Genomic DNA, 13,379 nt, shown 5'->3' on the forward strand with positions numbered 1-13,379 from the left:
CTCCTCGCTGCTAAAATGTACTCCAGTGCGGTGGTCAGTCCAAATGAGAAAAGGGTGTCTAGCCCTCTCAAGCCAATGTCTCCACGCTTTCAGAGCCTTGACAACAGCCAATAGCTCCCGGTCCCCCACATCATAGTTTCGCTCCGCCAGGCTGAACTTCTTAGAAAATAATGCACAGGGGCGGAGCTTTAGTGGCGTACGCTAAGGAGGGATCAGGATGAGCCAGCACGGGAGCCGAGGTAAACAGAGCCTTCAGGTGACCAAAAGCCCTGTCCGCCCCAGCTATCCACTGCAGTCACACCGGTCCCCCCTTCAGCAGTGAGGTAATTGGAGCCGCTACCTGACCAAAACCCCGGATAAATCTCAGGTAATAGTTGGCAAACCCTAAAAACCGCTGCACCTCCTTTACCGTGGTTGGAGTCGGCCAATTACAAACGGCTGAAATGCGGTCATTCTCCATCTCTACCCCTGACACTGAAAAACGGTACCCTAGGAAGGAGATGAACTGTTGGAAGAACAGACATTTCTCAGCCTTGACGTACAGGTCATGTTCCAACAGTCGACCAAGCACCCTGCGTACCAGGGACACATGCTCGGCGCGTGTAGCGGAGTATATTAGAATGTCATCTATATACACCACTACACCCTGCCCGTGCAGGTCCCTGAAAATATCATCTACAAAGGATTGTAAGACTGATGAAGCATTCATTAACTCGTACGGCATGAAGAGGTACTCATAATGCCCAGAAGTGGTGCTGAATGCTGTTTTCCAGTCATCTCCCGCCTGGATACGCACCAGGTTGTAAGCGCTCCTGAGGTCCAATTTTCTGAAGAAGCGCCGCCCCGTCACTCGGTCATACTGGCTATGAGCGGTAGCGGGTAACTGTATTTTACCGTGATCTTATTTAAACTTTGATAATCAATACACGGGCGCAAACCTCCATCCTTCTTCTTCACAAAAAAGAAACTCAAGGAGACAGGTGAGATGGAAGGTTGAATGTATCCCTGTCCCAGAGATTTGGTGACATATGTCTCCATAGCCACCATATCCTCCTGTGACAGAGGATAATTTTTTTACAGAAGGCGAGTGCCAAATCGGCATATTCGGGGGGAATGTGCATGGTGGAAACCTGGTTTGGACTTTCCACCATAGTGGCACCTAAGGAAACACCTATACACCTCCCTGAACACTGACAGGACCATCCCTTGAGAGCCCTCTGTTGCCACGAAATAATAGGATCATGAGAGGCCAACCAGGGAAGACCAAACACAACAGGAAACGCAGGAGAGTCGATCAGGAAGAGTCTAACTCTCTCCTCGTGACCCCCTTGCGTTCTCATAGCAATGGGCGCTGTGACCTCCCCAATTAGCCCCGACCCCAAAGGGCGAATAACTAAGGCATGTACAGGGAAGGGAACATCAACAGGAACAATAGGAATCCCTGATCTATGTGCCAAGGAGCGGTCAATAAAGTTCCCAGCTGCACCTGAATCTACTAGCACCTTATGCTGGGAATGTGGGGAGGACTCAGGAAATTCTATAGGTAACCACATGTGTGCAACAGGGGGCTCTGGGTGAGTTGTGTGCCTACTCACCTGGGATGACCCACCAGTGCTCCGCCTGCTACCTCGACCTCCTGGAGAACCACCCCAGCACCGACCAGCAGTGTGCCCTCTGCGGCCACAGCTGGTGCAGGGAATGGTCCCCCCTCCGGTCCCCCTCATAGCAGCCCCTCCCAACTCCATCGGTGTTGAATCTAAGGTGCTGGGAAATGGAATGGGCAGACCTCGATCCAGACATCCGTGGGAGGCCAACAGGTTATCCAGCCGGATAGACAAGTCCACCAGCTGGTCCAGGTTGAGAGTGGTGTCACTGCAGGCTAGCTCCCTACGAACGCCCTCTCGTAAACTACACCTATAGTGGTCGATCAGGGCCCGCTCATTCCATCCCGCACCAGCTGCCAGAGTTCTGAAGTCCAGTGCGAACTCTTGAGCGCTCCTCATCTCCTGTCTCAGATGGAACAATCTCTCTCCCGCCGCTCTGCCTTCAGGTGGATGATCAAAAACTGCCCGGAAGCGGAGGGAGAAGTCCTCATAGTCATCCAGAGTCGGGCCTTCCCTTCCACAGATGGAAGCGGCGGGAGAAGTCCTCGTAGTCATCCAGAATCGGACCTTCCCTTCCCCAGATGGTAGCGGCGGGAGAAGTCCTCGTAATCATCCATAGTCGGGCCTTCCCTACCCCAGATGGCGTTGGCCCACTCCAGGGCTTTTCCAGTCAGGCAGGAGATGAGGGCGCTCACTCTCTCGCGTCCCGAAGGGGCCGGCTGAACAGCTGCCAGGTAGAGCTCCAGCTGGAGTAGGAACCCCTGCCACCCGGCAGCTGTTCCGTCATACCCTCCCGGGAGCGAGAGCCGAATCTCACTGGGTCCTGACGACGGAGGGGTGGACATCGGTGTAGGTTGAGGTGCGGGCGGAGGTGGTGATGTAGGATTGACAGGAAAGTCTCCTCTCTCCCATCTGTCCATTGTTTGCAGCACGCAATCCATGGCTGTCCCTAGACTGTGTAACATGGTCGCGTGCTGCTGGACGCGCTCCTCTACTGGGAGAGAAGGGCTGGCTGCACCTGCTGACTCCATTTGAACGGTCTGTGATTCTGTCAGCGATTGGGTGCAGAGATGTAGCGGAGTCAGGCGCTGGACACAGGTTTTGAGCAACACAACGGAGTTTACTCAAAAAATCGGGCAAAAATTTCAAATAGGAATATACATACAAACTAGCACATACAACAACCACTAAAGACAGCAACAATCACGGACAGAACAGACGTGTATGCCAGAGGGTTAAATAAGGAACATGACATGGGAATTGAAACCAGGTGTGTGTAATACAGACCAAACAAAACAAAACGAAACTGAAACATGGATCGGTGGTGACTAGAAAGCCGGTGACATCGACCGCAGAACGGAAGTCGTGACAATTGTGTATGTATTAAAAGTGCTCACAGCCCCTGATTTCTGAGTAGAGGGCGTCTCCTGGAAACGAAGTGTCCACCAGCTGATGGTGCTGGGTCATCTGACAGAGATACAGGCCAAGTTGGCCTGCAGGCGCCCGCCATCCACTGCACACTTGGCCAGGTGTTGGCGCACCAGATCCAGGGCATGGAGTGAGGGCAGAGAGGAGGAGTAGTTGCCAATGAAGGCCACGCCGTAACCGTAAGGGTTCTGCCTCCTGGTGTGGTTGCCAAGGTGATGCCAGCCGCGCCCCTCGTAGATGTACCCGTCAGAACCCACCACAAAGCTTAGGGGAACATACATTTAGGAGTTGGAGTGATTAAACAAATTGCATTATCTCACAACCCTGATTCTTGTTATAGCATCTTGTTATTATATTTTGCTTCAGGTTATACTGTGTAACATCATGTTAAGATTTGCTATAATATGACTGCTTCAGTAATTGTAGGCTGACACAGCACACTTGTCTCCATCTATGAAGCTTAGTATAAAGGGTTTGTTAATATCTGCGAATGGATGAGGGGGTCAATGTTCACCTATATCCGATGTCGGCCCAGCCGTTGTCTTCTTGGTGTAAGCGCTGCATGGCCCTCATGCTCCTGGAGCACTGCCTGAAGGAGTGACAGGGCCTGTCTGGCTCGTAGGTGTGGTGGATATACAGGAAGGGGAGGGGCAGGGCAAGAGGGAAGGGAGACCCTCGGTAGGGTTTCGCCCCCCAATGACACCGTGGGATGATGGGAGGGCAGTCTGGAGAGGAGAGGTTGAACCAGAGTAGAACAGGATCAATTACTCTTCATGTTTACAGACCAATATTCTGTAGACTTCAAATGAATAGCCATTTATCACCTACAATTTCATAATTACAGGGGTAAAGGTTCCCTCTCTCCTTCCCTGAGACTCACCCCAGTATCTGTAGACAAATTCCAGCATTATGTTTCTCACTGCATTTTTCCACCCCTGTATCCTTGGCTATCCACTGAGTGTCCTCCAGCCTCCACACCAGGTATAGGGTCTCCATCACCTGCCTCTGGGTGTCCAGGGTGCCCAGCAGGGCTTGGGCAATCTCTCTACGCTTGGGGCCGATGTGGCTGGATACAACCCCCAGGTCTTGACCCTCCAGGACATGGTTGTAGTAACCCTTCAGCACCTCGCTGAGTTTACCAGGCTGTTCAGAGGGGACCAGGCTGGCAAGATCCATGCTCAAAATGGACCCATCCATTCCCCTGTTGGCGAGGGCATCGGTGGCTAGGGTGAGCACCCGCGACATCTGGAACACTCTGGGGTGGGTCACGTTGTCCCAGCAGCCGGCCTGGAGGCTAAGGAACGACAACCCTAGGTTTTTGGCCAAGGTGAGGGGAAACATGCCCAGCTTCACTTTCAGACCCACCTCAATGCCTAGAAGCATGGGAGCGATGGCCACTGTGGTGCCATCTTGGGTCAGAATGACCCCTCTCGCCTCACCATGGTCCTTCACATAATGGTGGATGGTTTGTCGAATAAGCCAAAGAGAGTGGTGTTGAACATGGAGGTGTGGGTGTGGCTGATGTTGTTGGAGGCCCCTAGGAAGTGCAGGGTGAATGGGTCCTGTTGATGAATAGGTATATGAGAAACGAGACCAAGTCGAGACGCTGAACAAGGCGGATACGGTATAGTAAAGGCCGTTTATTCAAGCGTAATGATATCTGGCAATTACGTACACGGCTCCGTTTCGTCAAGTTCTCAAGCGAACCATTGGAAAAAGAAAGAGGCCGGTCACAATCGTACAGTTCATTTTATACATTGAAATGACGTAGGTAGATTCTGGTAGTCCTGGCTCCTGGTAGGTTGTTCGTAGATGATAGACAGTCTCCTCCAGCCTGGTGTCAGTATCCCATTGGTTCTCGACAGAGTTCTTTGTCTTTGGAGCCCATCCAGAAGGGGAGGAGCTGCGTGTGTGTAAGTGTGTGCGTTCCTGTCTTGGCAAGTCTGTGTGTCTTTTCAGTGAGTGTGTGTGTGAGAGATATTCTGTCTGGGCCCTACCATGTTTTACTGTGAAAATACGTTGCTATGTGTTGTCTCAGTTATAGCAATGCAATAGCAGTAAGCTGGTCATTTGCATAGGAAATAGCACTTCATTACAGTCCTCATGTCTTGCCGTCCTGCGTATCCAGCTCATTTGAGACATCTGATCTGATGCTATCTTAACAATGGGAAGCTGAGACATTTCACAACTCTGTCTAGGGGCCTATCTCATTCAACAGCTCTATCATCTATTCGGATCAAACTTGAAATTCATACATTAACGACAACAAGATGTAGAATATTTATTGAATGGCATTTAATAGAACATCATCACCATCTGTGGGTCATCTGACACAGATACATGTGGTTGTTTGTGTTTAGTGGCTGTTGGGCTCAGTTTCCTGTCTAAACCAACGGCACTTCCTGTCAGCCAAACAGGTTTGAAAGACTCTAAACCACTTCCTATGTTGATGCTACACAGTTGTGACACATGCACCTGTTAAATACTTCAATCTCACACACTGGTCAATGTGTGTTTCATGAGATTGTGAGTTTGAATTGGACCGACAGCCAAGAAATCTGATCCAACACCATTGGATAGGTGAAAACAGGTTTCCACAATACAGTTCTCTCTGATCAGTGCCAGACCAGAGAACCATTTTCAAAGTACTCTCCTTTGAGTTGTGGAGCCTCCTTTGAAATGTCTCCTTATGCAACCGAAAACTGACTTAGAAGACATACTAGCAACTTCCAATAGCTTTGTCAAAGCCCCACCACAACAACCATCATTTATCTAAACCTTTACTCAGAAACACTGGAGGGCACTATTACACCAATACAACTGAACATACTGTAACAACTATTTTAAATCCCTGCGTTGGTTGCCTATAGTTTTATAATTGATTTTTAAGCACTACGTGGCCCTGCACCTGAGTACATGTCTGACATGCATTTAAGATACTGTATCTGCCCGGTCGATCCCTCAGATCCTCTGGCACGGTTCTTTTAGTTGTTCCAAAGGTGAGAACCAAAACGTGTGGTGAGGCTGCCTTCAGCCACTATGGTCCTGGCCTTTGGAACAGCCTGCCGGAGGATCTGAAGGCCTCAAACTGTTGTAATTTTGAAGAGCTACTTATTAGCCGTGCTTTTGCTTAGTCCTACTATCTATTTTACTCCCATTGTATTATCTTATTTATTTTCATTTATTTTAGTGCATTAGTCTCATGTCCACTGTGATTGTTTTACTATTTTCATTTCTCATTTTTATATTTCTAACCTTTTATTTCTATGCATTTTGAAATGCATCATCTGTAAGAAATGTGCTCTGCAAATAAAGTTGTGATTTGGTTTTGATTGGGAAAATAGCCCACAGTAGAGCCATTCAACCACAAACTTACATTAATATGCAAAGTATCTCAAATGATTTCGTACATATTTGCTAGTGTGTAATGCAGTAATACTGTGATTAATGCATACTTAAGCACTTCTAAAACAGCTTAATTGTCTGGATAGTTAATTAGTAAGTGTTCTTTAAAGCATTCTTCATACTATAGTAAGTCATATGAAAAACACTCATGAAAACAGGTTTTTTGTTGTGGTTCAGATCCCCTTTATTTGTATAATTAAAAAGAGCCAGTTGGAAGGAAAGGTGGAGATGGCGGAGAAAGTGTAGCCCGGAGTTGTGTGTGCTTGAGTCACTCCTCTTTTGGGAGGCTGTTGGTGCATGTGAAGAACTTCCACACACGTCGGAAGAATCGAGGAACGCCATTTTTCTTCTGCTTCTTTGTGTCCCTGCGCACCACTTCCACTGCGTTCGACACCTCGGGCACTCCGCTGCACACCTCAGGAAGGCTCTCGTTGGATGCAAAATAGGACTAAACAGACCATGCAGAGCAGTGCAAGAGTAAGAACAACACATATGTCCTTTAGCTGTTTCACAAAACATACCACAGACATCCAAAGTCAAAGATTATAGTAGCTAATTTATAATATTGTCCAGTTTCAGACAACCCTGATGCACCCCACTTAGGACAGTTGACCTTTCAATCACGAAACAGGCTTCTTGTTCCTTACCTTTGGGAGTCTTGCAATCATATCGTTGAAGTCTTTGGTCAGCTGATCTTCCCAGCCCTCCTTCAGCCACCCTTTGGATTTCACCACCTTGCTGAGGACATTTTCAGTGTCCCGAAGTTCTTCAGCAGCCTCTGTCTTTGTATCACTGGACACCTCTTCCACTGGGTTTGACACCTCAGGGACTCTACTGCACACCTCAGGACCTCCACTGCACACCTCAGGACCTCCGCTGCACACCTCAGGACCTCCGCTGCACACCTCAGGACATCTGCTGCACACCTCAGGACCTCTGCTGCACACCTCAGGACCGCTGCACAGCTCAGCCTCTCCATTGCACACCTCAGCATGGCTCTCGGTGGATAGCTGCACCACCTTTCTCAGGACATTTCCAGTGTCCAGAAGGTCTACAGCAGCTTCAGTCGTCATTGTGTCACTGGACACCTCTCCCACTGCATTTGACACATCAGGCACTCCACTGCACACATTTGGACCTCTGAGACACATCTCAGGAAGGCTCTCAGTGGATCCGAAATAGGACTAAGCAGACAATGCAGAACAATTAAATAGTAAGAACAAAACTGATATCTGTCCTTTTTCACAAAACATACCACAGACATCCAAAGTCAAAGATTATAGCAGCTTATTTGTATAATTGTCCCGCTTGAGACATCTCTGATACACCCAATTTGCAAAGACACTTGACCTTTCATATTCCTGAAACAGGCTTCTTGTTCCTTACCTTTGGTAGTTCCGTAATCATATCATAGATTGTTGGGGTTAGCTGATCTTTGCAGCTCTCCTTCAGACACCCTTTGGGCTTCACCACCTTGCTGAGGACATTTCCATCTCCAGCAGCGTCTTTCTCCACACTGACCAGGGCTAGCGAGTCATCCTGAAAGTCCACCACATTGTTATTCGGAGACTCCTCTGAAGACTCCTCATTGGTGTTGTCAATGTCAGCAGCCCCAGCGACACTGGACGGGCACTTGGTCTTTGGACTTTTCTCTTCAATTAGAGTTTCCTTTGAAGAGGTCTCAGAATGTCCATACAGCTCAGTGAGCTGTAAATGGACAGAGACATACATAACTATCCTATAGCTACTTCACAAATACAACAAACCAAAGGCATCCAAAGTTGATTGGAACATTGACCAACTTTAAACACCATATTATACACAGAATTGACAAAGATGCTTGACATTTTAAGAAACAATATTGGCATTGCAGATGGCTCTTATGTCTTACCTCAGTGGCCTGGCATGTCTCATCCTTTAGGTGCAAGAAGTTCAACTTCCAACACTCCTCTTTCAGAAGCTGGATGGCTTTGTTGGGCGCCGTGTCCACGGTGAAATCAGATATCCTTAATTCATCCTGAACTCTCTGGCAACTGACCAGGAGAACTCTCTCTGTCTCCTGTAATTCCAGGCCCCTCTTTGCATCCCAAGTCTATGTAACAACATAATATGTAATTAACAGACTGTTGATGTATCGGGTGAGACTGGACACTGGTCCATCATTGAAATGATGGGAGAAATTATTAATTTGAACTGATAGCTGCTGTTTTTCTCTTTTGGTCCAAAAATGAGCTTGCTGATATCTTAAGGGCTTTACAGTGGGTGTACTGTTTGCTCTACATAGTCCTCACCAATTCAGCTACACAGACCTTCCTCCATCTCTTCCATGTCTCTGTCTCACGCCTTCATGTGAATATGGAAATGTATCAGACTATGTCTGTCTACACTATCTATCAAACTATTGCTGTCGTCTAATATATTTTGATACATTAGTGTTATCATTTACACTTGTCTAATGATGTGATAAACTCAAGTTACCTAAATGAAGTATAACGTTTCGTACAATTCAAAAATAGTCTGAGAACACTGCACTCACTCCAAGAAGACTCTTTTCCCTGCCAGGAGCCAGGCCTTCATTGGTCTCAGAGGGAGGTCCAGCGGGAGTCTTCCCTGGGCTTTCAGTGTACGGAATTGCCTCTTGAGCATTTTCTGCAATAGAGCCTTCAATTAGTGACTTAACCATTTAGAATGTGGCAAGCAGAGAGTGATATGAATTGGTTCATGGCACAAACTAACTGCTCCTCCATGGAGAGTGATGAGCCCTTTTTTGATGATTTGTTTTTGTTGACCAAAGCTCTGCAGAAAGAGCGAGGGTTACTGAGCACAGAACCCAAAACCAGATGTCTACAGCAGTACATCTGTATTTTTCAAATTAATGCTGGAAAAAGTTATCTAAATGGGAATAATATACATTATACTTTACAAAGAACAACAACATGCAATATAAACAATAAAAGTGCAGATTAGATTAATGAGACCTTAATTATGATGAGGACGCAAGTCATTTTAGATGATCGATAAATTGGTTGTATATAGCTAACAGATTCGATATGATCCAAGTAACGTGTTTTTCGAAAATGTCGAATGCGTACAACATCGGTCCTTCTCATTATGGGAAAACCTACTTACCTTACTGAGAACAGGAAAAAATATGCGATTTTTTGATTGACTTGAATGAAGAATTCGCGTTTGCTATCGATAAACTGTCGGCTGGTTGTGATTGTGAATAAATTAACCTCTGAGTAATACACATAGAATTCAAATGTATGTTAATTGGACATTGTGACGAGCATGGAATTCTAATATAGATTCTATTTCTATGGTGACACGTTCCTTATTGCGCACAACGTCGTACATTTCTAAGCACATTTATTTATCCTGTTGTATCATTTGCCTCTGGCCAATCCTATTTCTCCCTAATGATTACAGATCCTGTAACATTTTGACGCGATGTCACTGGGAAAAAAACGTAAATTATGAACGTTTGTTGACATTGGCAATTCGCATACAAAAGGGTTAGAGAAATATATAAAACATGCAATACAATATTAAAATGTGTTGGTTTAAAAATCGCTTCACAGGTTATTTAAAGTAGGCGATATTAAATGAATTACAGAATCAATCAATACGATTTACAGTATGCTTAGGTATCAACAATGACTAGTGGTGGATTTTTAACATTATACTGTACTTTTAATACATTGAAAGTGTATGAAAATAGATAAATCAGTGTTTATTGAACAAATATGCCATGATTTGTTAATCCATGCTGAAAAAGCGTGTTTACAATAATTTGTTTGAAATCGAGGATTTAGGCCTGTTTAATTCATATTAACTCTTAAACATTTTACTGTCACAACCAGGTCAATATGTGTTTCGTGAATTGGACAGTTAGCCAAGATGTATAAATCAATAACAGAAAACAATTTAAAAGTTTTCCAATAGGGCCAAACATTCTCCCTACTCCCACTAAAACCATGTTATTTTTGAGTTAATTAAGATGTTTACAGTAATTGATTTGTAATTCACTTTTAATGAACTAACAATTCATTTAGCAATTTGATATAGGCTAAGATCAAAGTCATAAATGCAACATGCTACAATTTCATATAAGTTCATATAAGGGAATCAGTCAATATAAATTAATAAATTAGGCCCTAATCTATGGATTTCACATGACTGGGCATGGGCACACCCACTGGGGAGCCAGGTCCAGCCAATCAGAATGAGTTTTTCCCCACAAAGGGGCTGTATCATCAGCCATCCGGGTGGCTGATCTCAGACAATCCCACAGGTGAAGAAGTCAGATGTGGAGGTCCTGGGTTGGCGTGGTTACAGGTGGTCTGCGGTTGTGAGGCCTATTGGACATACTGCCAAATTCTCTAAAACAACGTTGGAGGTAGCTTATTGTTGATACATTTACATGCAATTATCTGGCAATAGCGCTAGTGGACATTAATGCAGTCAGCATGCCAATTACAAACTCCCTCAACTTGATACATCTGAGGTATTTTGTAGTGTGATAAAATTGCTGATTTTAGAGTGGCTCTGTATTGTCCCCAGGACAAGGTGCACCAGTGTAATGATCATGCTGTTTAATCAGCTTCTTGAAATGACACTCCTGTCAGGTGGATGGATTCTTTCAGCACAAAATTGGAGAGAAATAAGCTTTTTGTGAGTATGGAACATTTCTGGGGTCTTTTATTTCAGCTCATGAAACATGGGACCAACACTTTACATGTTGCGCTAATATTTTTGTTCAGTATACTGTACATGTAACACTCTATTGTGTTACAATACTGTAATGTGAAGCAATGTGTAATGGGTCCTAGGTGTAGCTGGTGTAGAGAGTCAGGCGCAGGACAGCAGATATGAGTAATCAATGTACTTTTACTCAAAATGTCAAATAAGCAAAGTAACAAATACACGCACACCATGACAGACCGAAAGTACAATAAACAATCACTTACAAAAACCAGTGGGGAACAGAGGGTTAAATAATGAACAGGTAATTGTGGGATTGAAATCAGGTGTGTACAAAAAAGACAAAACAAATGGAAAATGAAAAGTGTATTGGCGGTGGCTAGAAGGCCGGTGACGTCGACTAACGAACGCCGCCCGAACAAGGAGTGGGACCAACTTCGGGGAAAGTCGTGACACAGTGACAACCATAAGGGTGAGTGTTATACACTGTTATAACTCTAAAACACACTATTATCATGGATATAAGAAATTGATACCCCCATACAATCCAATGAGACATTTTGACAAAACTGGTTTTATTTCACACTGCTTTTTACATGCTTGTCTTCTTCATTGGTCCTTTCTCGATGAGCTGGTTTCCTGTAAAAGGTTGCTATGTCAGCAGCATCAATATCAACAGTGGACAAAAAGATTAATGTTGGTGTTTATCACTAATGTCTAATGTAGGAAAACGGACACAATTGTATAATGACTGAATAGTGTTCTGGTGCAACTGTGATGCCCTTTTGATTGTCGTCAACGATTGGGTGCAGAGATGTAGCGGAGTCAGGCGCAGGACACAGGTTTTGAGCAACACAACGGAGTTTACTCAAAAAGTCAGGCAAAAATTCAAAATAGGAACATACATACAAACTAGCACATACAACAACCACTAAAGACACCAACAATCACAGACAGAACAGAAATGTATGCCAGAGGGTTAAATAAGTAACATGATATGGGAATTGAAACCAGGTGTGTGTAATACAGACAAAACTAAACGAAACTGAAACATGGATCGGTGGTGACTAGAAAGCCGATGACGTCGACCGCCGAACATCACCCGAACAAGGAGAAGGGCCGACTTAGGTGGAAGTCGTGACAGTACCCCCCCTTTGACGCGCAGCTCCAGCAGAGCGCCGACACCGGCCTCGGGGACGACCCGGAGGACGAGACGCAGGGCAATCCGGGTGGAGACGGTGAAACTCCTGTAGCAATGAAGGATCTAGGATGTCCTCCACCGGTACTCAGCATCTCTCCTCTGGGCCGTACCCCTCCCACTCCACGAGGTACTGAAGGCCCCTCGCCCGACGCCTTGAGTCCATGATGGCTCGTACGGTATATCCCGGGACCCCCTCGATGTCCAGAGGGGGCGGAGGAACCTTCCGCATCTCAGACTGCTGGAGCGGACCAGCCACCACCGGCCTGAGGAGAGACACATGGAACGAGGGGTTAATGTGATAATCAGGGGGAGTTGTAACCTATAACAAACCTTGTTCAGTCTCCTCAGGACTTTAAATGGCCCCACAAACCGTGGACCCAGCTTCCGGCAGGGCAGGTGAAGGGGCAGGTTTCGGGTCGAGAGCCAGACCCGGTGCATACACCGGGGCCTCACTGCGGTGGCGGTCAGCACTCACCTTTTGTCTCCTGGCGGCCCTTTGTAGCCGCACATGGGCAGCGTGGGCAGCATGTCTCCTCTGAGTGCCGAAACCATTCAACCACAGCAGGAGCCTCAATCTGGCTCTGATGCCATGGTGCCAGGACCTGGCAATTGGACCGCAGAAACCTAGCCACATCATGGTTGACTCTTTCCACCTGCCCGTTACTCTCGGGGTGGAAACCTGAGGTAAGGCTGACCGAGACCCCCAGGCATTCCATAAACGCCCTCCAGACTCTAGACGTGAATTGGGGACCCCGATCAGAAACTATATCCTCAGGCATCCCGTAATGCCGGAATAGGTGGGTAAACAGGGCCTCCGCAGTTTGTAGAGCCGTAGGGAGACCGGGCAAAGAAAGGAGACGGCAGGACTTAGAAAATCGATCCACAACGACCAGGATCGTGATGTTACCCCGCTACGGGGGAAGATCCGTCACGAAATCCACCGATAGGTGTGACCACGGTCGTTGTGGAACGGAAAGGGGTTGTAATTTCCCCCTGGGCAGATGTTTAGGTGCCTTGCACTGTGCGCATACCGAACA

At 46.3% G+C, this 13,379-nt stretch overlaps 1 protein-coding gene and 1 pseudogene across 1 annotated transcript; both read right to left on the reverse strand.

Annotated features, from left to right (window-relative positions):
* Positions 1-2,987: 2,987 nt before the first annotated feature.
* Positions 2,988-5,137, reverse strand: LOC116376211 (N-acetylmuramoyl-L-alanine amidase-like; annotated as a pseudogene).
* Positions 5,138-6,610: 1,473 nt separating this feature from the next.
* Positions 6,611-9,837, reverse strand: LOC109894601 (uncharacterized). The gene is made up of 7 exons (XM_031829637.1): positions 9,567-9,837; positions 8,974-9,086; positions 8,729-8,780; positions 8,329-8,529; positions 7,824-8,144; positions 7,085-7,621; positions 6,611-6,885 (listed from the first exon to the last, which is right to left on the reverse strand). Exons 2-7 carry the CDS (start codon positions 9,081-9,083, stop codon positions 6,706-6,708), a joined length of 1,401 nt encoding a protein of 466 aa, XP_031685497.1. The 5' UTR covers positions 9,084-9,086; positions 9,567-9,837; the 3' UTR covers positions 6,611-6,705.
* Positions 9,838-13,379: the final 3,542 nt, after the last annotated feature.

This window comes from Oncorhynchus kisutch, linkage group LG1 (assembly GCF_002021735.2).
Source record: "Oncorhynchus kisutch isolate 150728-3 linkage group LG1, Okis_V2, whole genome shotgun sequence".
Lineage (NCBI taxonomy): Eukaryota > Metazoa > Chordata > Actinopteri > Salmoniformes > Salmonidae > Oncorhynchus > Oncorhynchus kisutch.

Coding starts and splice junctions, on each gene's coding strand:
- LOC109894601 (XM_031829637.1), bottom strand. CDS start 9,083: ATGCTCAAGAGGCAATTCCGTACACTGAAAGCCCAGGGAAGACTCCCG. Junction 8,781..8,973: donor GGGAAAAGAGTCTTCTTGGA/GTGAGTGCAGTG, acceptor ATTCACATGAAG/GCGTGAGACAGAGACATGGA. Junction 6,886..7,084: donor TGATTGCAAGACTCCCAAAG/GTAAGGAACAAG, acceptor TGGTCTGTTTAG/TCCTATTTTGCATCCAACGA.